Source organism: Mytilus californianus, unplaced genomic scaffold, assembly GCF_021869535.1.
Source record: "Mytilus californianus isolate M0D057914Y unplaced genomic scaffold, xbMytCali1.0.p SCAF_9, whole genome shotgun sequence".
In the NCBI taxonomy this organism is placed as follows: domain Eukaryota; kingdom Metazoa; phylum Mollusca; class Bivalvia; order Mytilida; family Mytilidae; genus Mytilus; species Mytilus californianus.
The window spans coordinates 3,750,623-3,776,918 of record NW_026262745.1 but is presented as its reverse complement, the minus strand read 5'-3'; the positions used below and the strand labels follow the sequence as shown (position 1 = coordinate 3,776,918).

The 26,296-nt window shown below is 32.7% G+C and overlaps 2 protein-coding genes across 2 annotated transcripts in view; both read left to right on the top strand.

Annotated features, from left to right (window-relative positions):
• Window positions 1-24,077, top strand: part of LOC127714720 (serine/threonine-protein phosphatase 6 regulatory ankyrin repeat subunit C-like) — a 405,000-nt gene extending 380,923 nt beyond the window's left edge. Inside the window, exon 11 of the transcript XR_007987905.1 lies at window positions 23,688-24,077. The gene's annotated coding sequence lies outside the window, so the exon portion shown is untranslated. The remainder of the gene's footprint in view (window positions 1-23,687) is intronic.
• LOC127714722 (ankyrin-3-like) lies at window positions 9,634-24,077 on the top strand. The gene is made up of 3 exons (XM_052220775.1): window positions 9,634-9,677; window positions 13,833-13,910; window positions 20,582-24,077. Exon 3 carries the CDS (start codon window positions 20,776-20,778, stop codon window positions 23,479-23,481), a length of 2,706 nt encoding a protein of 901 aa, XP_052076735.1. The 5' UTR covers window positions 9,634-9,677; window positions 13,833-13,910; window positions 20,582-20,775; the 3' UTR covers window positions 23,482-24,077.
• Window positions 24,078-26,296: the final 2,219 nt, after the last annotated feature.

The following is a 26,296-nucleotide window of genomic DNA, read 5'->3' as shown; positions in this document are numbered from 1 at the left end:
GATTTTTCTTTATAAATATACCTTTATACTTCTAGAAATACCAAAATATAGATACATTGTACAGAAAAGTAATTTGCACTTATCTATAAAAATAAACTTTTAAAACAGACCAGATATTAAAGTACCCCTTTCTTTTCTGTCACCTATTATAGCGACCCTGTCCAATGCATGTACAGGAAAATGGTTCATGCACGACATATATTTAGGTAGAAAATCTAGCTGTCTAGAATACATTATTCCCCAAACGTATATGCCACTGGAGGCCTTTGCAGTTAGTTTGCCTAAATGTTTGTCTGGACGTTGCTCGTTTAACAGTAGAAATTAATCGATTTTTTTAAGTTGCTGAGAGAGACGCAAATACCTTCGCATTTGTTTTTTACATTCCGTGTTATCACAACACCTCTGAAACTAAGCGTCCTGTTGGCTGTGAAAAAAAGCAAACTGGTAAACATTTTCATCGAGGAACATGAAAAGAACACTTTTCAGTAACATATAAAGTAAACACTCTATGGTTTGTCAATGTAAAATTCATAAAGAATTGAAATAAAAATACACAGATTAATACAATTGCACAAATAAAATTATAAATTGCCTAACAATGTAATTTTAACACTATTTAGTATGTAAGTATTGGAATGTTAAAAAATATTTACAATGTGATAAAAAAAATCACCACAATATTTCACTAGATAAACTAGCTAAATGTTGCTGCTGAATAAATACTTGCATGAGATTCAAAATTTTTCATTTAATCTACCGAAATATGTTATTGAAGGCAGTTAAGTGATCAACGCCAATTCACCAATATTACAGAGATAATAAGGACTGTGCCACAAAATAAACTTGTTCTTTATCTTTCATGTGCCTTTCTCATTTTTGTCATTTAAACATCAGGTTCTAACGTTTTCTCTTTTCCTCTCTTTTCCTACTCGCCATGGTGTCCCACTAAATTATATAACTTAAAAAGTAACATAATAAAGAAAGTTTCTTCGGGAGAAGATGTCTTGGACAGTTTTTGTTGGTTTTGTACCATGATCAATGGTTATTTATATAATGTTACTTTTCAAATTATAGAAGAGTAAACTGAATAGGACACCACGGCGTAAAGGAGAAGAGCAAAACTTTTGGATCCACCAGCTCCTTGCTTTAGGAAAGAGAGGCGAAATATATTAGAGTGACATTTAAAGTATTAAGTCGAAAATAAACTGACAACGCCATGGCTAAAAAAGAAAAAAAAAAACAACAGACAAACAGACAAACAGTAGTATACAGAACACAACAAAGAAAACTAAAGATGGGGCAAAAACTGGGGTGATCTCGGGTGCTCCGGAAGGGTAAGCAGATCCTTCTCTACATTTGGTACCCGTCGTGTTGCTCGTGTTAGTACAAACCCGGTAATAAGTCTAATTCGGTAGTTCACATTCGGAAAAGGGGACGAGAATGTAGTTACGACATTAGGAACATATCCGTTATCAGCTCATTCTGTGAAACGGTTATTTCATAACGGTTAACCAACTCATGAAGGCGTCCGTAAAACTTACGAAGGGATGATTACAGCTTCACCACTTGGAACTCTTGGTTTAATAGTTTCCTTGTGAGCAGCAGTCCTCTATCAAGGAAATCATGATAGGAAATACACGCCCTGGAATATCGTATCAACTGGGAGATATATACTCCGTATGCAGGCGCTGCTGGAATGTTGCTACATAGAAATGGAAAGTTCACAATTGGGAAGCTGAAATTATCTCTTTTGTCGTAAAATTTAGTTTTCAACCGACCCTCATTGTCAATTTCTAGATGTAAATCAAGATATGACGCAGACTTGACTGTATCTTTTGTATCCTTTATCTTAGAACCTGATGGTCTAACATAAAAGACGAGAAAAGATATAGGAAAGATAAAAAATAAGTTTTTTTGTAACATCGTCCTTAATACAAATGTATCTCTGTTATATTTGTCAATGGACGTTTATAATTTACATTACTTCAACAACAGATTCCGTAAATCAAATAAATAATTTTTTTTACTTTATCCAATTAATTATTAAACAGCAAAATTATATGTACAATGCGCTGATAATTTAATGTTAAACAGTGTGTTAAAATAACATTATTAGGCAATTTTGATGTGTATATAACATTTTACACATCTACATTTAATATTTAAAATGTTAGTTTATAAAACATGTGCGTAAAACATGTTGTTTCTTTTAAAAATAGTGAAATAAAATTTGGTTTACTGTAGAAACACTAGTAATTACTTATATTAATTTGTTTTGCAGTCCAAAAGGTACCAACTTTCCTTCACATGACAACAATTTAGGTAATTAAAATAATTACTCTTACATTTGTATCTGCATTTTTTGTACATTACTATATCATGTGATCACGTTTCTCCAATATTTGGTAATTAGACTTAAACAACATTAGGGATTATGTGGTCCTCTTGAGGACTGGAATTTTATATTTACCTGTAATTCACCTGTTCTTACCTAAAATATTGTTTACCAAGATTTTAAAAAGTCGAAATAATCTAGCACAGTGATGTAAATTTTTATTTTACTCTGTGTTTATATATGTTTTTTTTTTCTATAATAATGTAATAGAATAAATTACTAAAATAAGATACAGTCAGTGAACATTTTGATTGTTCATGTTATTTGTAATAAAAGCTCATTTACAAAAAATCATTTTTGGATTATTTCTTGATAATTTTTTATGAAATTTTCAGTTTGATTTGAATTTTCCTTGTTTTTTTTCATGGATTTTTTTGTTAAATAAGTTTTTAATTTTGTAATTCAAATACGGATAAACATAATTACGTAACAGTTTCTGGTTATATTCGACAAAAAATATATGAAAAACCAATTATTGTAAAAAAAAAGGTTTGTTAATGTTTCAATATAAAAATCTTGGATCAATATCGCTTTTTACAATATTTTAGTTAAGAACTAATATAGGTGAATTACAGGTAAATATCAAGATGCTTGTCCTTATGAGGACCCCCTAATCCCTAATGTTGTTTTAGTCAAATAATCAAATGTTGGAGAAACATGACTAAACCACGTATATGAAGAGGTCAGAAGTGTTTTACATGGTAAATTCCGCTATATATTTCATATAAAAATACAATTCAAAGAGACTTATTTCTGGTCTGATTTGGATGCAAAATTTACTTTTTAACTCATAAATGTGTGCAATATTTTATCGCTATTATGAAATAGGTTATGACATGTAATTACTGAGAAGTTTTTCTTTATAAACATATAGTGAAATTAGTTCACGGTGCGAATCAATTAGTTTCATACGATATTCACGCCAGCTTGGAATTATTACGTTAACAAATATTGGTTCTTATTGTTTGCCGTATGATTGGGAAAGATTTTATTAGCTGGAATGAGATATAGAATTTGGAACATGTTCCGGACAGGAGGAGATATTAATTACAGAAACAAATTAGTTTGGGAATTCAACATCCGATCCGAAACCCGACTGGCTTCACTGGTTTGCCTTGATATATGTCGTGTCAAATACATATTGATAAATACGAGGAGGTACAAATATGAACAAGTTTCTGATTGGTCATCTTACTACATTGTATATATGAATATACACCAAAACATAAAATACCTAATTACTGCCAATGACCTTCAATGAAACCAAATGATATAGAAAAAAACAAGACTGAGCCAGGAGCGCATGCTACCCCGAATTGTTCGTTATAAACATAATAAAGTGTGTAGTAAATTGATCAAAACATACTTGATCTAGTGCATTACATGTGGAACAATACCTATTATTAATCTAAGCAACAAAGTCCCATAGCTGCGAGATGACAAATTGTAAATTTTCTAAATCAAACCATATTTCTGGAATTACACGTCAACCAAAGAATTTTAAAATCAAAATGAAGCTTTCTTCTAATTATGATGGTGATGTTGTTCAACGACCCTGGAAATTAAGATTATTTATCAAACCTTTAAACAAACTTAATCTAAAGGGTTACCAAATCAGAACTGCAATTAGATTTTTGAATATTGTTTTTATTGGTTTAAATATTGATTTTGTTATCAGTAAATTAAAACCATACTAAAAAGTATTATAATACACAAATGCACATTTACGGTTCTACAATATGTCGATACCTATTTTTTGATATTGCTCAAGGTCATGTTTTTCTCTGACTGTGAATGACTTCCTAAGACTAAATCCACTGGATGTTGAATGTGTACTAATTGATAATTTCAGTCTTAGATACATGACTTTTTATTAGTTGTTATTGGCCTTGAACTAGCTATCAGTAACTGCGAGTACGTACTCTCAGATCTGTAGATATACTCTTTGTGTCTTTTTTGTTGTGACGGATGTAAAAATGTCCTGCCACGTCCGTTCCGGTTTCTTGTTATGACTTAAGCCCTTTTCAAATGATTTGAATATTTTGTTCTTATGTTGTACTTTTACACTGTACCAGGTAAAGGGGAAGGGTGTGCCTTCAAACATGCTTAACTCCGCCACAATCTCTATATGCCTGTTCCAAGTTATGAGCCTGTAGTTCAGTGGTTGTCGTTGATTCATGTCTGTCATATTTGTTTTTCGTAAATTGTTTTGTTATCAATTAGGCTGTAACTTTTTCGAATTGCATTTTTTTCATATATCTCATGTCAGGGCCTTTTATAGCCGACTATACGGTATGGGTTTTTGTCATTGCTGAAGCCGTACAGTAGTCTATGATTACTTACATCCACTTCCTGTGAACTTTGGTGGATAGTTGTCTCATTGGCAATCATACCACATATCTTTATTGTAATATTATATTAATCCATATTCTCCGTTGAATTTTTGTGGAAATCGGCAAATTTGATTTTTAAAGAAAATATTCATGTATGAACTACAATATACTGTAATACATTCCATCTAACACCACACTTACATGTATGAGTATATACTCAAAGAAGAAAACTAACACCTTTCTCATACTTAAACAACCACATACACCACATCTTTCTTAAAAGTATGATTAAGCGAAGCACTCAAAAGTTTTACAAAGCTTAAACTTGATACTAGGTATATTTGCAATATTCTGCAGACATTACTGTATCTATAAATGGTAAACATTTTATTCAAATTAGACATGAAATAACTTCAGGAGATTTTTTTAAATGTGTTTCTATATATACTATATAGCTAAATTTTCAAATGGTAAACGCTTTTGACCTGAGACTGTATAATGAATAATACATGCATCATTTAGTAGAAACGGTAAAATACGCCTCTTATCTCTGTCATTTACAATTCATCCGATAGATTATAAGCTTGCCTGTTTGTTTCTCTTCTGAAATGGTAACTTGGGGAAATTGTGATAAGATAGATATGAATGCCTCATTATGTCGATCTTTTAGGTGAAAGACCGACATGATCTTAGACAACATGTATGATTGTTTCGTCTATAATTCAATGCATATCTCAGGTAGAACTCATATGACAAAGATTTTATAGCATTCCAAGTGTTCATTTGTTCCTGAAATCATGTATTATTTTTTCCGCCAACCTGTATGACCGCTTCCAATTAAGACTAGTTTTATATTTGATGTGCTAGTCAATCAGATCCCAAAGTCAACGCAATAAATTTCAGGCTGAATTTGATGTTCAAATTGAGAACGTGACAGGTTTATGGCTTTTCATTCCAAATATAGTTTAAAAACGTAGAGTATTATCTGTCATTAAAAAAAGTCCAAACAACAAAGCACAATCACACCATCCATAACTTTAAATAATGATCTGTATCATCTGCAAAATACATTTGTATGACAGTTGATCTAAAGCTTAAATGGGACAAAACATTTTAACGATATCACATCTAAAATTAACCAAATTTATGGTTTTCTAAATCGAAATCTAAAGACACATTAAGACCATCAATTCATTTGCCGTCAAACAAGGCACTAATCTGCCCAAATTGAGTGTTTTCTTTCTCAGTCTGGGACCAACACACTTAAGATATACACCAAAGACTAAACTGGTCCATAGGCGATATGTCTGCACTATAACTGAAATATGGACCACACATGTAACAGGAATTAAACTCCAGTGAAGAAGAAAAAGAAGAAGAAGAAGAAGAAGAAACCAGACCGGATAAAACATAGTTGTGAAGTACACATTAAGTTCTACAAGGCTATTGATACAGACTTTTAAATAACGGCAACAGTAGTATACCGCTGTTCAATTAGTTAAAACCCGATTAAGCGAAAACAAATCCGGGTCACAAACCAAAACCGAGGGAAACACATCAACTATAAGAGGAAAATAATTGAAACACTGAACTGCTACAAAAACAAACTTTTTAAACCTTTATAAAGATGACTATAATAAAAGTTTGGAATTATATCAATCTTAAGATTGTAAAAAGTACGATGATAATGTAGTGTAAAAAAGAACGGATAGGATCGGTATTTGTTTAAATAAAATGATTTAGTAAGTAGTACTTGTGAAATGATTTATTTCTTACTTTTATTTTTTAACGCAGATAATAGTGTGGTTGCATCAGACAGGAATGTGAGAATCGTCCTAAGTATAGCGGTCGGTGTTACTATAATTTTTACGCTAATAATAGGTAATGTTCAATATTTATTTCATATTGTTTATTTATCTATCTGTTTCACAGGTAATGGATTGTATTTTCTTTAATTCTGTCTCTGATTCATCTTTAAAATGAATGACAAATTAGCTGATTGGTACAACTGTTCAATTACCGTGTAATGTTAACCTGTTTGTTGCTCTTTCTGTGAACAATCCACAATCATGTCACAATATTATAATACTTAGGTTTCTCTGGATTGCTAGACAGATTTACAAGTCAGACTTTTACCGATGTAAAATTAGGATTGGTGGGTCGTCCAGTGGGTAATATCACACGCATAGCAGGACGTGTTAATTTGGTATTTATATGAAGGGCCTACTGTGTTCAAGACTGATTCGCTGAGTTGAATTGCTAACTTGCTTGTTTACATGGTAACAGTACTTATACCTAGACTGACACATTTTGCTGATACTCCAAGCCAACCCGTCTTTTGTGTGATCCGACTGGAAAACGAACTGACGTGCTTTTGCACTCGGCGCAAGAGTACCACTTCGAGATTATAGGGGTTCTTTGGATAATGTTGGCATAAATGAGTAGGTTCACACGTGACTAGTCAGATTGGACATCTTAAACAACTAACCGTACTCCCTCCCTAAGCATTAAAATTCCTTCATCTGTTCGTTCACCCTGAATCTGTAATGTTCGTTTACAAATGTTTGTTGACCCGGTAGAAGGGTCTTCGGTAGCACATTACAGCCACATATTGTTAGAAACATCATTTGTGTTTAGTTGGGTAGTCATCTCCCACGTTTTTTGATATTATTAATCATTTATTTCCCTCATAATTTGGTCGACGTCTATCGTGAACGATTTAGCCAAATGAACAAGGTGATGTAGGTTACAATGTATAAGGTTTTGGATACCTAACTTTTAAGGTAAAAAAGAGGCGAAAGATACCAGAGGGACATTTAAACTCATAAGTCGAAAACAAACTGACAACGCCATGGCCAAAAAAAGAAAAAGACCAACAGACAAACAACTGTACACAAAACACAACACAGAAAACTAAAGACTGAGCAACACGAACCCTACCAAAAACTGGGGGTGATCACAGATGCTCCGGAAGGGTAAGCAGATTCTGCTCCACATGTGGCACCCGTCGTGTTGCTCATGTTAGTACACACCCGGTTTTAAGTCTAATTCGGTAGGTCACATTCGGGAAACGGGGACAGGATTGTAGTTTCGACATTATGAACATATCCGCTGTCATCTGTGAATCGGATATTCCATAACGGTCAACCAACTCGTGATGGCGTGATGACCACTTCACAAAAGCCTAAACTTAATACAATATACTCCTTGATTGATAAATTTCACCAAAACCAGGACTGTTCATCTATATGAAAGGGAAACTGATAAATGAAAGGGAAATCAATGAGAACATTTCCTTTTGTTTTTTGTTTTTCTTTGTTGGTATATTTGTTTGTTATTATAGTGATTAAGATTATAATACAATGTTGACTGCTGTACCCCTATTTTTCATATTTTACCTATTGTGTCTGTTTGTTTTATTGACACATTGTTGTCAATATAACGGAATTTTATGCGACTGTCATACAAGTGAGAGCTTTAGCTAGCTATAAACCCAGGTTTTATCCACTATTTTCTACACAAGGAAATGGCTGTGCCAAGTCAGGAATATGACAGTTGTTTTCCATTCACTTGATTTGTTTGAGCTTTTGGTTTTGCCATTTGATAAAAGACTTTCCGTTTTGAATTTTCCTTGGAGTTCGGTATTTTTGTTATTTTACTTTTTTCCCCTAAAGTCTAGTTTAAGTTTTATAAAACGTCACAATTACTTTAAGTACCTGGCCATATTTTCCATACCCTTTTTTGGATAATTGAGCAATGACAACTTTTTCACTTTTCTTTTTTTGGGGGTAGCCGTTCTGAACATACAATAGCTAAGGTAAGTTTGTCTGCACGAATTGGTTGCAGTTTAATTTGGACTCACAAAAAACTCTTATTTGTTGTACTTTTAATCTATTTTTACTTCGGGTGATATATCAAAATAAGGGCCACGCATTGTGAGAGCCATCTTTTGCATAGTTAATTCAAATTCATTAGACGACTTTCTTCTATGTCAATATTCATGTATTGTAAATATATCTTAAAAGGTCAATGTTAATCAGATAATAGGTTATTTCCGTAGTTTGTTATAGGTATGGTCGTTATGATATTATAGTGTGATTGCGGTGGTATTAAGGAAGATTCTCAAATAATAATAAAAACAAAACTTTTCAAATAATTATGTACCATTGTCGGGAATATGACAGTTGTTTTTCACTCGTTCTGTTGATTGTTCACGTTTTGGGTTTGTTAGTTTTTATGGACTTCTTCTTTATGAATTTACCTTTGAGTTCGGTATTTTGTTTAATTTTTCAGCCATATTAGTCTTTCAAACATTTTATGGAATAAATGCATTCATGGTAACATTGTACCACTCGATATTGCAGATGTCACAATAGTTAAATGATTGTTATTGAATAATCGAAAGCATATTACAGTTTAAAAATTTCTTAGACTTAAGTTAGTATTTCAAACGTATTGATATCATCACAAACATTCTATATCGCGACAAGAAATATTTGATTAAAATCAGATATATGATGTTGGAATGTCTTTTGTAGATAAACTGTTGTGCATCTATGTTAAAATGAGGTCAAGTGGTACAATTGTTAATCGAACAATTATCCATAGACCTCAGGACGAAGATGTGAACATTTTACAAGTCAATGTACGGCCTTTAACAGTGAGTAAAATTCAGACTGTTATTGTAAGCTGTACATGTTCCCGATATGAGCCTTAAGCTAGTATTTTATTTTTCTCGTTGGATACAGCCAGTCACATTTTATACAAATCCATAGGTACTGAAACGATTTGGATTAAAAAAAATAACATCGTAGTTTCACTTGTTTTTAAATATGAGAATGAGTATGTTGCTTTTATTTTCTATAGTACTGATGCAATTATTAATTAAACATTTTTTACAGTGCAACTAACGTTGTTTTGCTTACCAAGGATAGAATCTTTTAAAGATGGTAAGTATACATTTTGAGATATATATTGAAAAATTACAAGACACTAATGATACTTCTCAAATAGCATCAAATATCACTGAATATTTTGTTATGTCGTTTAATGCAATTAAACCCAATTTTCAAACTGGTGATTTGTTTTTAGGTTAGTGTTATTCCCTAACTAAAACTATGAATTACAAAAAAAAAATATTTCTGCTCTTATAATTATGCCCCACCTACTTCGGTCCGTGCGTCTGTTCGTTCGTCCGTCCGTCCGTCCGTCCGTTCGTCCGTCTGTCCCCCTTAAGTTTAAAGTTTTTGGTCAAGGTAGTTTTTGATGAAGTTGAAGTCCATTCAACTAGAAACTTAGTACACATGTTCCCTATGATATGATCTTTCTAATTTTAATGCCAAATTAGAGTTGTGACCCCAATTTCACGGTCAACTGAACATAGAAAATGATAGTGCGAATGGGGCATCAGTGTACTATGGACACATTCTTGTTTTTATTATATTTTTCACAATGTTTATGACATTTATAAATGATTGGGTTCCGTCAGTCAAATTTTATTATCGCTATTCATAAGAAATAAGATGTTGAATAACATCTATGCAATGTGTCTACGGAACAACAATAAACGAAATAATGTTCAAGACTGAAATTTTATTTCTGAATATTAAATTATCAATTACTGTTCGTTGGAAAAGATATGTAGGATAGCGCGTCATAAAAATTCAAACTTTAAGCATATTCATGTCTTCAGTCCTCATCAGCTGAATAAACTCTTAAAATCAATACAAGAATTCAGATTGGAGACGTATCTATATTTTAATAAAAAACGGAAGTCTTTATAAACGACATTTTTCATAACAGCAGTTCGAACACGAATTTCACAGTTTTCGATTTGTCAACCTCATTTAATCCTCGGAAATTTGTTTTTATATTGGAAGAAAAAACGTGCTTACAATAGCACATAAGAACATGACTATTCTGTCCCTACAAAGAGATGCAGAAGATACCAAAGGGAAATGTAAACTCATATGTCGATGACAAACTGACAAAACCATGAAAGAAACAAAAAACAAACAACAGTTTACAAACATATCATACAAAACTAAAGACTGAGCAACATAAACACCACCAACAACTGAGGATGATACCAGTTGCTCCGGAAGTGGCGACCGTGGTGTTGCTCGTGTAAGTACAAACTCGATAATAAACTTATTCGTTATTTGTAAACTTTTGAGTTAAAGGCAAATTTTCAAAAACAGTCGATTATGGTAGGTGTAAATCTATGGATCTTTTTTGTGCATAAGCATACATTCCGCCGATAAAAATGAAATAGAAAATGAAGGATTGCTCTTTTTAAAGCATTAGTTTGAATCTCTGCCACCACAACAGTTTCCGAAAAAATCCGAAACATAGTCAATAATCCCATCGAAATAAAAAGTCGAGTACATTTTTTAATGTTCAGGCGTGTTCGGGGTGACCGTTTTGTCCTGAAATCGTATAAAGCATCAATGATACATCATCTCGTTTCAGATTCTATTTTTTTTTTAACAACAAATATATTCTTTATTCTAAAGATTGCTTGTTACAATTATACTTCACTATCCAAGCGCCAGTGGAGTATTCCTGTGATTCTATTTTTTTTTTTTTTATATATTGAGGCTACGTTTTGATATAATAACATTTAAAATTCACAGTAACAAAAAATGAAACATGTGGGTCAAGTGAATTACCATTCTAATGATTCATAACAAGAGAGTATGTATGTTTTATTAACAAATTTTTACTTGAAACACTTGACGACAGTCTTTACATGTGAATCTTTGTTGTGCATAACTTCAAATAATATTTATGTGTGTGTGTGTGTGTGTGTGTGTTTGTGTTGTCTTGTGTAATGATTCTTTAACCTCTGAACATTTTGAGTCTGCCCTTCAACGAAATAATTAATAACAATATATTGAGTGGCTTTTTTTTTTTTAATTTTCAAAAATGACACCTGACAACCGATTAGACAATAGTTTTTAAGTTGACAAAATACCTGAAAGTACATTAAATATTGCTTAAAAGCTAGTAGATACATTTGTCTTTTAAAATACAACTGTCATGTAAGGATGGTAATGATGGTATGTGGATAAATGTATCGGTTTTCAAGAGCAAAATTGACAGTGCGTCATCCCTACAATAGCTTCGATTTTCGTAATTGAAAACAAAAATAGTTGGCGTAAAGGGGAGATAATTTTGACAAAGTAGAATCCTGACTGAACATATTTGTCGCCATCTGTGAAACATAGATTCCGTAACGGTTAACCAACTAATGATGGCGTCCGTAAAATTCTCGAAGGCATAACTTCAACTTTACCACTTGGAACCCTTTGTTTTTGACGACCCTATATCAAGGAAATCATGATCACGAAACATGTTAATATAAGTGACGATCTAGCAAACAAATAGGCCAGCGAACAATAACAAAAATATTGTTCACTAGCTTGAGCTATCTGGTTTTATTTATAAAGCGTAGATTTTTTTTTGATTTTTTTTTTTACATAATTATGACATAAATGTTGGAGTATACATAGCCCAGTTGATGACTGGAAATTCAAGCTCGAATTAACTGGGAGATATATACTCCATCATTCATGTTCTAATTGTGTAAAAAAATCCAATATAAATAAGACCAGCTGGATCAAGCTAGTGAACAATATATTTTGTTATTGTTCGCCGGCCTATTGTTTGCTTGTTCGTCACTTACATTAATAATTTTCATCCGTTTGGTCTTCACTAAAACCAAAGTTAACATTCACTTTACAAATCTTTTAAATTTTTATAAAGGTTTATCAAACCAATTATGGGATAAGGTGAGCTTTGTAAAAAGGGATTATCTGTTTAAAAATAAATAAAAATTACAAATTAACAAAATGGCAAAATATATACTTCTCATTATAGTAAAATAGAAACAGGGAAGGCAAAATAAACGATATGTGATAAATCGTGACACTCTGCGGTCATTTGAAATTTGTAAATCAGTGTTTACTACATAACATATATCACTTGTACACGATGAATGCATGATTGATTCCTCAGAGATGCAACTTTTAAATTTAAACAAAACATCTAACTAGTGTAAACGATTCAAAACAGGTAGAACTATTTCAGATAGGCAAGATCTCCCGATTTCAGAACCTATACCTGTTTTACATATAATGTGGTGTAAAAGGTCAATACCAAAAGCAAATAAACTCATTATATCACAAAAAATGATATTTATTGTAATTCTTCCACACGCAGATAGAGCTTCCCACTTAACTTAAGTTTTATATGATGAAGAGCGTTATTTGAGGCGGTAAATGTGAGAAATCTTCATACCGTTTTAATCATATGGGTAATATTGTTCAACAGAAATTTTGCGCAAACAGTTCCTTCAATATTGGAAGGAGATAAATACACTAGGTGTTATTTTAACCCTTTTCCAAGTCTGAAGAACTAAGTACAAATATGGTTTTTCAAGTGATATTGTTGTCACCCGGAATATTATCTCTAAGTAACATAATACCAATCGGGTGCTGAATATTCAAAATATTATTAAATATACATGTACCTATAGTTTTGGCAACATAAAACTTTCATCTCAATCAAAACGAAAAGTCAAACTCTAAATGTAAAAAATGGTTTTACAAAAAAAAAAGGTTATAACCTATTACATTAGACTATTTTTTCGCTATTTGTAACGAATTGTTATTCGATTGCATCTTCAATAACGTATGATATTTACCTATAATAATAAATATTTAACAAACTTAATTACATTGGAAAATTTAGATATCATCTGACATATATGTATTCTTTCAGAATAGCAAAGTATGTTATACATAAATAAGAAGATATGGTATGGGTGTAAATGAGACAACTATCCATCCAAATCACAATGTGTAAAAAGCAAACAAATATAGGTCAAAGTACGGCCTTCAACACGGCGCCTTGGCTCACAACGAACAGCAAGCTATAAAGGGTCCCAAAATGACTAGTGTAAAACAATTCAAACAGGAAAACCAACGGTCTAACCTATATCAAAAACGAGAACACTTATGAACCACACCAACAAACGACAACAACATGCATATCTCGATAACGAGGAAAATAAACCATTATTTATTTTGTTTTAATTTCAGCCAAAAAGAATGTTTTAAGAGAAAATGTTGAATTGAAATCGTTATTGGCCGGAAAGGTTATACCACAAAATATAAGAGGTAATGATTAAGTATGAATCTATGCACAAATGGTTACAGGTGACTTACAAAATTATGTCATAAGTATGCTTGCACCAGTTTTATAATATTAAAGTTTTACTTTAGCAGAATTACACTGGGAACCAAATACTTTCTAAGCTTTTCAGGTCATAATGGCCCCAAACGGGCTATTGTCATTACGTTGAATTTGTGTCTTTCGTCCATCGTTCCTTAATGTTTTAACTATCTTCGCCACTGAAACCATTGGACCAGGTGGAATCAAACGTATCCACAATTATTCATAGAATATCAATTTATAAATTTATAAATTATGTCTGATGAGCCCATTTGCCATCCAACATGGTTGCCCAATGGCTAAAAAAAGAACACAATGTCATACGTTTCTTAGACTGTTTGTTCCGTCTTTACACGAAGTACCTGGTTGTGGACTGATTAATACTTTGGTATAAGAGAACATGATTTATTTATTAGCTGTAATTGGTATTGAACTAGCTTTAGTAACTGCGAGTACTTTTATTGCTGTGGTGTTTGTTTATTTTCTAAATATTAGTTGTGTTTTGTGATTCGTACCGATATACTGATTGAAGCCATTTGCAACAAATTTTTTACAATTTGTTCTTATGTTATACTGGTACAATTTCCTATGTTTGGATCAAGGTGGAGTGTTCGCAAACATATGTAACCCCGCCACATTCTTTGTATGTCTGTCGCAAGTTAGTATTTTATAGTTTAGCGATCGTCGTTTGTTCAGATCTATCATATTTGTTTATAGTTTATTGTTTTGTTATAAATTAGGCCATTAGTTTTCTCTTTTGAATTCTTGAACATTTTGTCCTGTCGATTTCTTTTATAGCTGACAATACGTTATGTGCTTTTCTCATTGTTGAAGTCCGTATGGTGACCTTTAATTGCTATACTTCACTTTATTTGGTCTTTGGTTGATAATTGTCTCATCGGCAATCATACCACATCTCCTTATTTATATAAAGGAAACAAATGCAAGAAAAAATTCAACAGACTAACAACAGTACACTAAACACAACATAGAAAACTAAAGACTAAGCAACACGAACCCAACCAAAAACTCGGGGTGATATAACTTGTAAATTTTATAAATAGTCTAACTAGGTACATGAACAAAACGTGGTGAAAAAAAAAACGTAAACAACACGTTAAAGGTTTCATGCGTCCGAAGAGATGTTATGTATTTACCTTCATCGGGAACGCTCAAAGACGAATATTTAAAGGTCAAGGATGTATCAGAACCGAATAAGATAAAGATCTATTATATGAACCAAAGGGACCTAAAAACATTCCCTTTGCTTATCCAGTCTGAAATGTCATTGCTACTACAAACTAACAGTTGTAGCTCGAATGCATCAGGATGCATTAATGTATAATCAAGTCAGATCAGAATGGAATGTTATATCTAATGCCTCGTCTAGAGTTAGTTTTACGGTATTTGCACGTTCAGAACCTTTGTATCATCTCTTGGTTCGTAGGTGTAGGTGGCCTGTTGCAAGACAAATTTTCTGTCACTATCCAACATACCCTAAATTTCCAGTGGCACTCGAAATTTTCAACCCTTCATTCCTGTCGACGACTTAGAACAGGACATACCTATAGTATTTATTAATAATTTATTCTCGGCCTGATATTGCACGAGATACTTGTCAACGGACAATAAGCAATCCACAATCAATTGAGTAATCTATTAAGAGAAAACAATTAGAAACCGCACTTCACTCACTTCCATGAAATATCATTATAAAATAAATTGAAATTGATGCCAGTAGGAATTTTAAATATTGTTGCCATAATTGGTGTTGATATTATAGACTGGTGAATATTCGAATACTATAGTAGGGTTTGCTTACTTTTAAATTAATACTTTGATAATTCTAATGAAACATTCACAGGAGGGATTGTTCCTACATTGTCCTGCAAACTATAATAGATAAAGGCAACTGTGAATCGGTTAAAGAATTAGCAAAAGAAGATCTACAAAAATCAACGTACAGAAATCTTCGAAGTACTTCTTGTGGTACATTTTTGCTTTTTGTCTACTACCCTGATTATCATATTACAAACAGTGACGAGCAATAGTGAACATCAAGTCCATGCATACAAATGGGTCAACAGGACTACCTATTATCTTGAAAACTAAAATTATATGTTATATTTTAAACAAAAACAAACTGAAACTTTGTACTGATATTACCTAGGGTTGCAGATAGCGATTAAAACTCCGTTGGGCCTTTTGTTGTAAAAGGAGCTGCTGAAAGAGTTTCACTGTTTTGATGTATTTTGTTAAAAATGCAATGTGATGTGTCCTCTTTAGTAGCTTTTGTGTGCTTCAAGTGACCTGTCAACTCCAAAGCAAAATGCTTTTTTGCTTTATTGGGTAAATGTAGATAGAACTGGGCAAAGCTGTAGCGTGAATGAAACTTGCTCCAACGAGCATGCTTTGACATTGAAGTAATATGACTAAAGATGTTTTAAGAAATGTGTAATAAAGTTCCTATGTAATGGCTGTTTCACATTCGTTATATGAATTTGAGGGAGTCTAGACTGCATTTGAATTATGTTTGTTTGTTATGATGTATTTGTGTTTATCATGCAGTTGTTTATGTATATAATTTTGAATTTGAAAGGTTAAGTTTATTCATCTTCTTTATCTGATTATCGCACGACAATTAAATATTTCAAAACAGGATTTGTTAACAGTACATGTCTTTTTGGGAAAAGATAGCTATGAAGCTTTCTTATGAATTGTATCGCTGGCCAGACTTTTATTTCTTTTCTAAAATATCACGTCAACCAGTTTGTGCTTAACATTATGAAAAACTCACATTCTTGAAATTGATATGATTCTTCAAAAAATCCTAATGTTTTTATATCTCACTTCTTTTTTTTGTGTTTTTTTACAAAACGGAAAATCAGTATTATGAAATATCTGTATTTAGCACGACGTCAGGAGAGGAATTCGGCACTCCGTTTACACTCATGACAATAGTAGCACGGATTTCTCGGATCTCTATTATGTAAATACGAAAGGCGTTCCGAAATGGAACTATTTTAATCACAAAATTTCTGAAGTAGGGATGTCCCGTTTACACAATATTTTTCTTCGGTGGAAGGAAACTTCTTGCATGTGATAAATGGTCCAACATAATTACGATTTTTATAATTTTGACATACAGACACTGGAATATAACTCTGCAATTCCAAACAAGCTTCGAATCTCGCTTGATTTAGATGCCCTCATTTATCAGGAAATGAAAGTGTGGTCACACAAAAGTCCGATTCTGATTAGCTAATGATCGCTTATCACGATTGTTTCCTTTTGGAAAAGTTCAAAATTAGGAATTAACATAGTTTCGTGTAGAATTTCCTAAAATCGTGCACTCTAGAGAAGGGCCAATATGATGAAGTGCACGCCTAAATCGTATCCATTGGCAGGACTGTTCAATAGAACAATCGATGATGAACTAATGGTTTACGATAATTTAACAGTAGCAACGACGCGCATGCGCACGTTTTTGAATTTGTGTAATAGGTCACTGAACGCATAATTTACTTGTGACATTTCATGAACCAGCTGTGCGTCCACTGGACGCGACTTTTATACAGTTACTGAGTCCTGCTATCATTTAAATTAGCCTTTGGTAGCAATACACAGTTAGCAAATGAAGCTGAAATTTGGTCTCTAAGTTCAGGAACATGCACATGCATTTTGAAACGGATATAGCCACTGCTACAAGAATACCCAAACATGTATACATATTTAGAATCCTATTTCTCAGCAGATTTCAAATCTGTAGAAGAAAGCTTAAAACAAAATTGCACAAGTTCAGTATCAATGGAAACATTTGGTGTTTGTTTTCTATTTTTTTCTTCAAAAATTGCTGTTAAACACCCCCATACAGGTATAAAAATATCGTTTTTATAAAATTTCAATGAATATCAGACATACATCGTTTCAACACTAAGGATACATAGCCCTCTCAAAATTTTTTTTTTTAAAAATGGGGGGGGGGGGGGGCTCTTTCTGCTCCTTTTTCCGTAAGTTACCTTTCAAAAGATCGAGGCAAATTTACACCATTGATTAAACAGTCAACAAATGCTGATATAGTTTTAGAGTCATTGGTGGACTGGATATGAATTTTAACCCGCAATTTACACTTCTACTGAGCAAAACAGGGTTCAATCTCTTCTCTGGAATCATACCTTTCAATTAAAACCACTCTCACAGCATCAATTTTCATTTTTCTTCATTTTCAAGTACTTAAAACTTGTCTTTCTCTTTTATTTAAAAAATTTAACGTGGCCAAAATGCGAAACTAACACTTCTAACTGTGTATTGCTACCTTTAACTGTCAAAAAGTATCCGAAAACGTGCTTGTGTGTAATAGCTGTGAAAATTGTGATCTTGCCAAAGGTTGATGCACTTCACTTTCAAATTGTTATTCAACTGTCCTACGTGTTGCGTAATGTTGATACATGGAAAGAAGATGGAGATTGGAATCACCCGAGGTCATCCTTAGACATTCTCAGTACTGTATAAATAAACAACACAAACAAGTGCTACAATCTTCTTCCGCAGAGTAGTAACTCTAGACAGCCAACCTCAAAATTCCTAGTTTAAAAGGCACTGTTCATTGGACATCAGTAATACTGATCCCTCTTTATGGTCATTTGTGTCCATCCTTTGTAGAAAGTCGCGGAATCCAGAAAAAGATATTTCACATCCCATTGTTGTCGACGTCGTCAGCCTGTATGTTCAGTACTAGTCTGTTGTTAAATTTGTTCTTGTGTAAAATTCAACATTTTGGGCGTTCATTAAAAATTATTAATTTTGGGTAGAAGATCAAACGAAAGTATCAAACGCACACATTTTTAAAATATCTTTCTTTTTTTTTCATTTTTATGTACATGTATATCAATATCAAATGGAATTATTTTATTTTTGCAGTTCACATTTAGATAGGTCTATTGTTAAAGTTTTTCAGACAATAATAGTTTTACAAAACTTCATCGAATTTTTAGAATATTTCTTCCTGTTCAGGGCCATACGGTGACCTACCAATGCTTACATCAACGTCATTTGATCTCTGTTGATGGTTGTTTCAATTGGAATCATACCACATCTCCTTATTTTTATAATGATTGGGACAGATGCTCATTATGATAAAAAGATCAACCTAGATCAAAATTTAGACACACAAATGTTTAAATGTTTCGGTATTGTATTAATAAATGACTTTTATGTATATAGTGTTTTAAGCTCGCCTGGCTCAAGGGACCAAGTGAGCTTTACTAATCACATGGTGTCCGTCGTCTTCGCACGTTACACTAGTAAATGAATTTTGATCTGAAACGGTCATTAATATTTTGATCTTAACAGCTCTTAATGGACTGAACAATAAATTATTAAATCATTGTCAGTATTTCAGTACATTTTCATATTTATCCACTGCGTTAAATTCAATACTGTTCACACAATCTGTTCGCAGTCAATCATGGTCACTTCAGTAGTTGTTTTTACCTGTGCACATCAAAATCATACTGAAAAACAACTGAACAATACGGAATTACCTGCAGGAAAATTGTCTGAATATTATTGAATTAACTGCAGTTGATAAGTCTGACAATTGTTAGAAAAACTGAACTTGACTGAATGATTTATTGTTTAATTTTTTCATATTTAATTACCGTTTCAGACGACTAAATGCATTTAATAGTATTAACTTTTACAATATTTTTTTGGCTTATATCTTTAAAACAATAATTAAGAACAGATAGATAGATAGACTAGATCTACAAATAAGTCAACATGACAGAAATCGCCAAACGACTCCTAATTTTTTTGTTAGCCCTGTTTTGTGTTTTGGGCAAAAACTAAACAAAATAGAAAAAAAAATACAAAAAATTATTAGCAATACAAGATAAAAAAAAGATTTTGTCATTCTAATCTACAATTTTGGAAAGTGTCCTTTGTTGAAGATGCACGTATACCTAGGCTCTTTAGTCGTGTGTTAATTTAAAAAAAGACAGATGGCTGTCTAAACAATTGGTCTTGTGCGAACTAAATACAATACACATATTGTGCAGATAATTGACTGTCAATTGACTGTAATATTCTTAAAGTATAAGGTTCTTCGAATGAAATTATTTACTTGTCATTAGCACAACGTACGCACATCATCAATGCAGCTCTTTAAGTGTATATAACAATCCGTACATGCAAATTAATAAGATATTACATGTACATTCAATATATGGGACTCGGGTATTGTGCTTCTCGGGATAGGAATTTTTTGCTGGCATAAACTATATATCCGTCCTTTGTTCATACGATATGTAGGTTTATGATCGTTTATGTTTTGTTTCCTTTCGTTCTTGCATATGAGCGGCGTTTATTTGTTATTGGTTCTGACATAGTTTTAGCTTTGGTTTCATTGACAAAGACTTGAATTTTGTAAATATATATGCAATTAATATAGGATATAAACATGTTATTTGAGACAAACATTGCCTAACTGCAAGTCTAAAATTAGATTTGGTTGTCTGATTCGGCTTTACACAAACGATAGCTTGGCGGTCACATTTGGATACTCTTCACAATACATTTGTATTTAATTTGCTTACATGTTGATATTATATTTCAGATTTGCAACAACATGCTAAAAAAAAATGGAAAAAACAGTTTAATCGTTTTGTGGAAACAAGAGCTTCAAGGGCCATTTTTGAAAGATTAAAACAAGAGCAGTGTTTTATTATTTCTGGACCTTTTGGATGCGGGAAATCTTCTTTAGCATTTCATACCGCGTTGAAACTCGAGGAAACATTGGGATTCGATTTCATGATCATTTCTAATCCAGATGATCTTTTAAGGTATGCATCGGAAGACAAAAAGCAGATATTTCTAATAGATGATGCATTTGGAAAGTATTATGTAAGCACCTACGATACGATGTGGTGGATTCGTCAGGATGAATCCATTAATCACCTCCTGAAAAGAAACATCAATTTGAGGCTCTTGATGACTTCGAGATTAAGTATTTACCGGTCAGTAAAAAGACAACAGATGAAAGTTAGATTTTGTCTATTAAATCTTATATCAAAAGAAGTAGCATTGACATTTGAGGAGAGACAAATGATAGGAAGATGTTATCTACAGGACGATATGATTGATAACCTTAGTGAAGACGTAGTTTCAACATACAGTTTTTTTCCAATGCTTTGTGGAATTTTCAATATTTACTCGAAGGAAAATATTGTTGACTATTTCAGTAATCCTGTTCAGTATATAAAGACTGAAATTGAAAATTTTTTAGAAACACCAGATCTGTTTTGCCTGGCATTGGCTGTTTTAATTGTTTTTGATAACGACGTTAAAAAAAACATTTTTAATGATGATAACCCAACATATGATAGACTGTTTAAGTGTATATCAAAAGAAATAGATTACAAAAGATACAAATCAAAAACAAAATTATATTCGAGCTTTACTGCTCTGACTGATTCATATGTATCAGATCAAGAATCCTCTTTCGCGTGCCTTCATGTTAATTTATTTAATGCTTTGGCATTTTGCATAGGCCCTAAAATAATACACAGTATTCTTCTTTATGGAACAACGGCATTTATAATCGACAAAATGCAACTGAAAACATCATGTAGCCACTATCCTAAGTTCACAATTATAATTCCGAATTCATTACATGCTAGTTACTTAAAAAGAATGTTGTTGGACATGAAAACAGCTTTATATAATATATTTATAGGAAGTCAACATTTATCAGCTGAGTTTAGACAATCGTATATTGCATACATGAAAAAACATTTAAAAAAAGAGGATCTGAGAAAAGGCATTGATAGAACTACAGTCCTTCATCTTGTTTCAGCAGAAGGGTATACGGATTATGTTGAATATTTCCTTGACCTAGATAAACAAATGGTAAAAGAACTAGATAAGTTTGAACAGACTGCGTTGCATAAAACATGTATGAAAGGACATCTACATGTAGCCAGCTTGTTATTGGATAAGGGTATATATATTGATCAATCTGATAATGACAGTAAAACAGCTCTTGATATTGCATGTGATTGCGGCTTAAGTGATATGGTAGATTTGCTGTTGTCTCGACATGCAACAATTCGTCAGAAAACGAGTGATTTTAGATCTCCTCTTCATGTTGCTTGCAGTAAAAGTAATTTTAAGATAGCTGAATTACTTTTGAAAAAAAACGCAGACGTTAATCAACGGGATTATAACGGATATTCACCTCTTCATTTAGCATGTCAGAAAGGGTCTATCGAGATTGCTACAATGTTAATCCTACACAGGGCGATTATTGATATGGAAGATTTAAAAGGAGAGACGTCGTTGCATACTGCTTGCAGAAATGGTCATTGTAAAATAGCAGAACTGTTATTAGTCAATAGAGCAAATGCAAATAAACGCAATTTAGTTCGAAATACACCTATTTTGATAGCTTGTGAAAAGAAACACATGGAGATTATTAAGCTTTTATTAGAATATAAGGCAGATGTTAATTGTAAAAATAAAGCTCTGCTGACACCATTACATGTAGCATATAGGAATAACAGTACGGACATTGTTTTGCTACTTATTAAACATGGTGCATTGGTGAACGACCCTGATACAAATTTTCAAACACCTTTATTTATTGCTTGTTCAAAAGGTTATCATATTGTTAAGGGTAAAATAATAGAAAATGGCGCTTCCATAACCACGGGCAATCAGAATGATGAAACACCTCTTCACGTGGATGATAACGAGAGAAATGAAGAAACAGTGAAAGTTTTATTAAATGCTGGTGCTAATGTGAACCAGGGTGATACTTATGGGATTACACCAATTCAATTGGCTTGTAAAGCTCAAAGAGAAGAAATCGTTAAATTGTTGATAAATGCCGGTGCTGATGTGAATAAGAATGATAAGAATGGTATCACACCACTTGACATGGCTCGTAAAGGCGGACAAAATGAAATCCTTTCATTATTGTTAAATGCCAAAGTTAATGTGAATAAGAGTGATAAACATTCGACGCCACCACTTCACATGGCTTGTACAGAAGGAAGTGAAGCAACCGTTAGGACGTTGTTAAATGCGGGTGCTCATGTGAATGAGGTGGATAAGGATGGAATGACTCCGCTTCATGCAGCTTGTAAAGGCGGACAGGAAGAAATCGTTACTATGTTAATAAATGCCGGTGTTAATGTGAATAAGGGGGATACGAATGGAGTAACACCACTCCATATGTCTTGTATTGAAGGAAATGAAGCAATCGTTAAAGTGTTTTTAAATTCGATTGCTTATGTGAATGTGAAAGATAAGGATGGAATGACACCGCTGGATACTGCTTGTAAACATGGACACAACGATATCGCTACATTGTTATTGAAAGCGGGTGCTAACGGGAATAGGGCTGATAAGAAAGAGATTACGACACTTCATATGTCCAATAAGGGTGAACAAGAAGTAACCACCAATGTAGTTTCCAATGTGAATGTTGTTCATACGGATTTGTTTATAATGTAAGTTCAGAAAATTTGGCAATGTTTTATTATTGCGAAAGTTGCGAGGGGATAGATTTGCAAAATTAAAACTCGCATTAGGAATTTTGTTAACATAATTTGTATGAAGCTTTTTTCTGTAATCGCAGAAATTAGTAATTCATACTGAAATACAGATCTACCCAAGAATAACTGAAAAGTCGGGAGAAAAGGTATCGTTGCATTATACAGGTTATGACAGATAAATATTAAATACAGATAGCAGGGACAAACGCAAATAAGTCAATTGGAGATTTATTGCTTGCAAATCATGAAGTTTGATATTAAGTCACCTACCGTTCAATTGTTGTTGAAAGCATATTTTTGTAAAACAAAACGCATGCCCATATAAACGACGAATGATCGATGCCTATAACATAATAAATAGTTACTGTCATAAAGTGTTTAATATGATTACCTTGGTCGTTTGTACATCGTACCAATCATATTATTGACAAAGTTCCATGTAACAGAAGTGGTTTACAATCGTACAAAGTAGGAGGGACAACATTTGTTGTAATATATTTTAACTATTTGCTTATTGTTGTTATATTTGTCGTATAGTAAAACAAAAGTAGTATACTTATTTCTTGTTTTTTCTTTTACTTCGAATATGCATCATTCATATTAAACCTCCTTTGCATTTCATCACTATTTATTTTGGTGAACAATTAATCAATTAATTATTCATTGATTGACCTTTAATATATATTCTTTTATCTAATAAAAAAAGGAAAACAACACATTATAAATTTCAGGCGTCCGAAGCGCTTTTCTTGATTTACCTTCATCAGGAACACTCAAAGCCGAATATTTGAAAGCCAAGGATTTTAAGAACCGAAACAGTTGATAGGCTATATGACAAAAAAGGACATAAAAAATAACCAAAATTCATCTAAGGTCAACTTTGCCTAAAGTTGTTATCAAAGTTACATCAAGTGTGTAACGCATATTAATAATACAAAACAGTAATATACTTGCTTGCTAGCTTGCTTGCTTGATAGATAAACGCCCAGGATTAAATATGCCAAGCATATTCAGATCGATCACATTTTTTTAAAATAGTCATTTTATACGCGCGTCATAGTATTATGGTACACTAATGTCCGTCCGTCCGGCAACACTTCATGGAATGACACCGCTTGATGTGGAACACGTTCATGTACAAAGTAAGAAGTATGGCAGGTTTTTTTTTCCACTTGTTCCGTTTATTGATTTTGTCAGTTTTCATGGACTTCCCCTTTTTGAATTTATCATCTGTACTGTGCTTAGATCGTGAATGTAGACCACCGTCTGATTTTGAAAAAAATCTGGTTTGTCATTCAAGAGTTATTGGAATTTTTACACTCATATTGACACAATATTAATACACCAAACGGTATCCGCATGCATGTTTTTATCTACAGAACCATTTGATTTGCTTCTGATTAAATTCCTTCTAACTATCCTGTTTCATTTTGCATCAATTTCAATATCCACAAGTGCGTATCATCACTATTGGCGCAGCTGTCTATTATGAAAGGTTCCTGTCTGTATTTGAAAAATACGTCATATAGATCAAATATCATTTCCCGGCTAATTTGAATGATTGTTTTCCCGTGTTTCAAGACGAATCTAGGTTGCAAGCAACAAACTTTATAGGTGTACTTTAAATTTTTCTGTACTTCCTTATCAATGAACTCATTGATAAAGGTTAACATATGTTGTTGTTATTAAACTATTTTGTTTTGTATTTGTTGAAGATAAATATTGGATACCAGAACATTTTTTATGTCCATATTTGCAATTTTTGAAACATTAAAAAGTAAAATTCATCAATCAGAAAAGATCTACAAATAAGTCAATTTGCGGAAATAGTCAGTTGACGCCTTATGGGAGTAATAGCTCTAAAATGACGATGTTTATGATTTATTTGCATTTGTGCCTATAACTTGAAACTATAATCGATAGAATGAATTTTAGCGAACAAAATGATTCACTAGGCAAGGTCTACAAATAAGTTGATATTGTTAAAATAGAAGGTCAACTCTTTATTTGATTTATTGTTTTTAAATGACAATAAAATTGAGAATGGAAATGGGGAATGTGTCAAAGAGACAACAACCCGACCACAGAACAGACAACAGCAGAAGGCCACCAACAGGTCTTCAATGCAGCGAGAAATTCCCGCACCCGGAGGCGTCCTTCAGCTGGCCCCTAAACAAATATATATACTAGTTCAGCGATAATGAACGCCATACTAAACTCCAAATTGTACACAAGAAACTAAAATTAAAAATAATACAAGACTAACAAAGGCTAGAGGCTCCTGACTTGGGACAGGCGCAAAAATGCGGCGGGGTTAAACATGTTTATGAGATCTCAACCCTCCCCCTATACCTCTAGCCAATGTAGAAAAGTAAACGCATAACAATACGCACATTAAAATTCAGTTCAAGAGAAGTCCGAGTCTGATGTCAGAAGATGTAACCAAAGAAAATAAACAAAATGACAATAATACATAAATAACAACAGACTAATGTTTACATATAGTTTGCGTCTTTGGCTACCATCTTGAAATCTAAGATAAAAGATAATAAAACTTTAAAAAGCAAAAATGATCAGCAAAACAAGATCTTGAAATAGGTCATCATGCATATAGATGAACTTGTCAGTTGTCTTCTTATATGAGGTATTTTAACTTAATGACATATGTGACCCTTTTTGTGTTTTGGGGAAAAAATATAAACGACAAAGACAAACTGTAAACAGAAAAAATTATCAGCAATACACGTACAAGAAAAAAAAATTATGACGAGTTA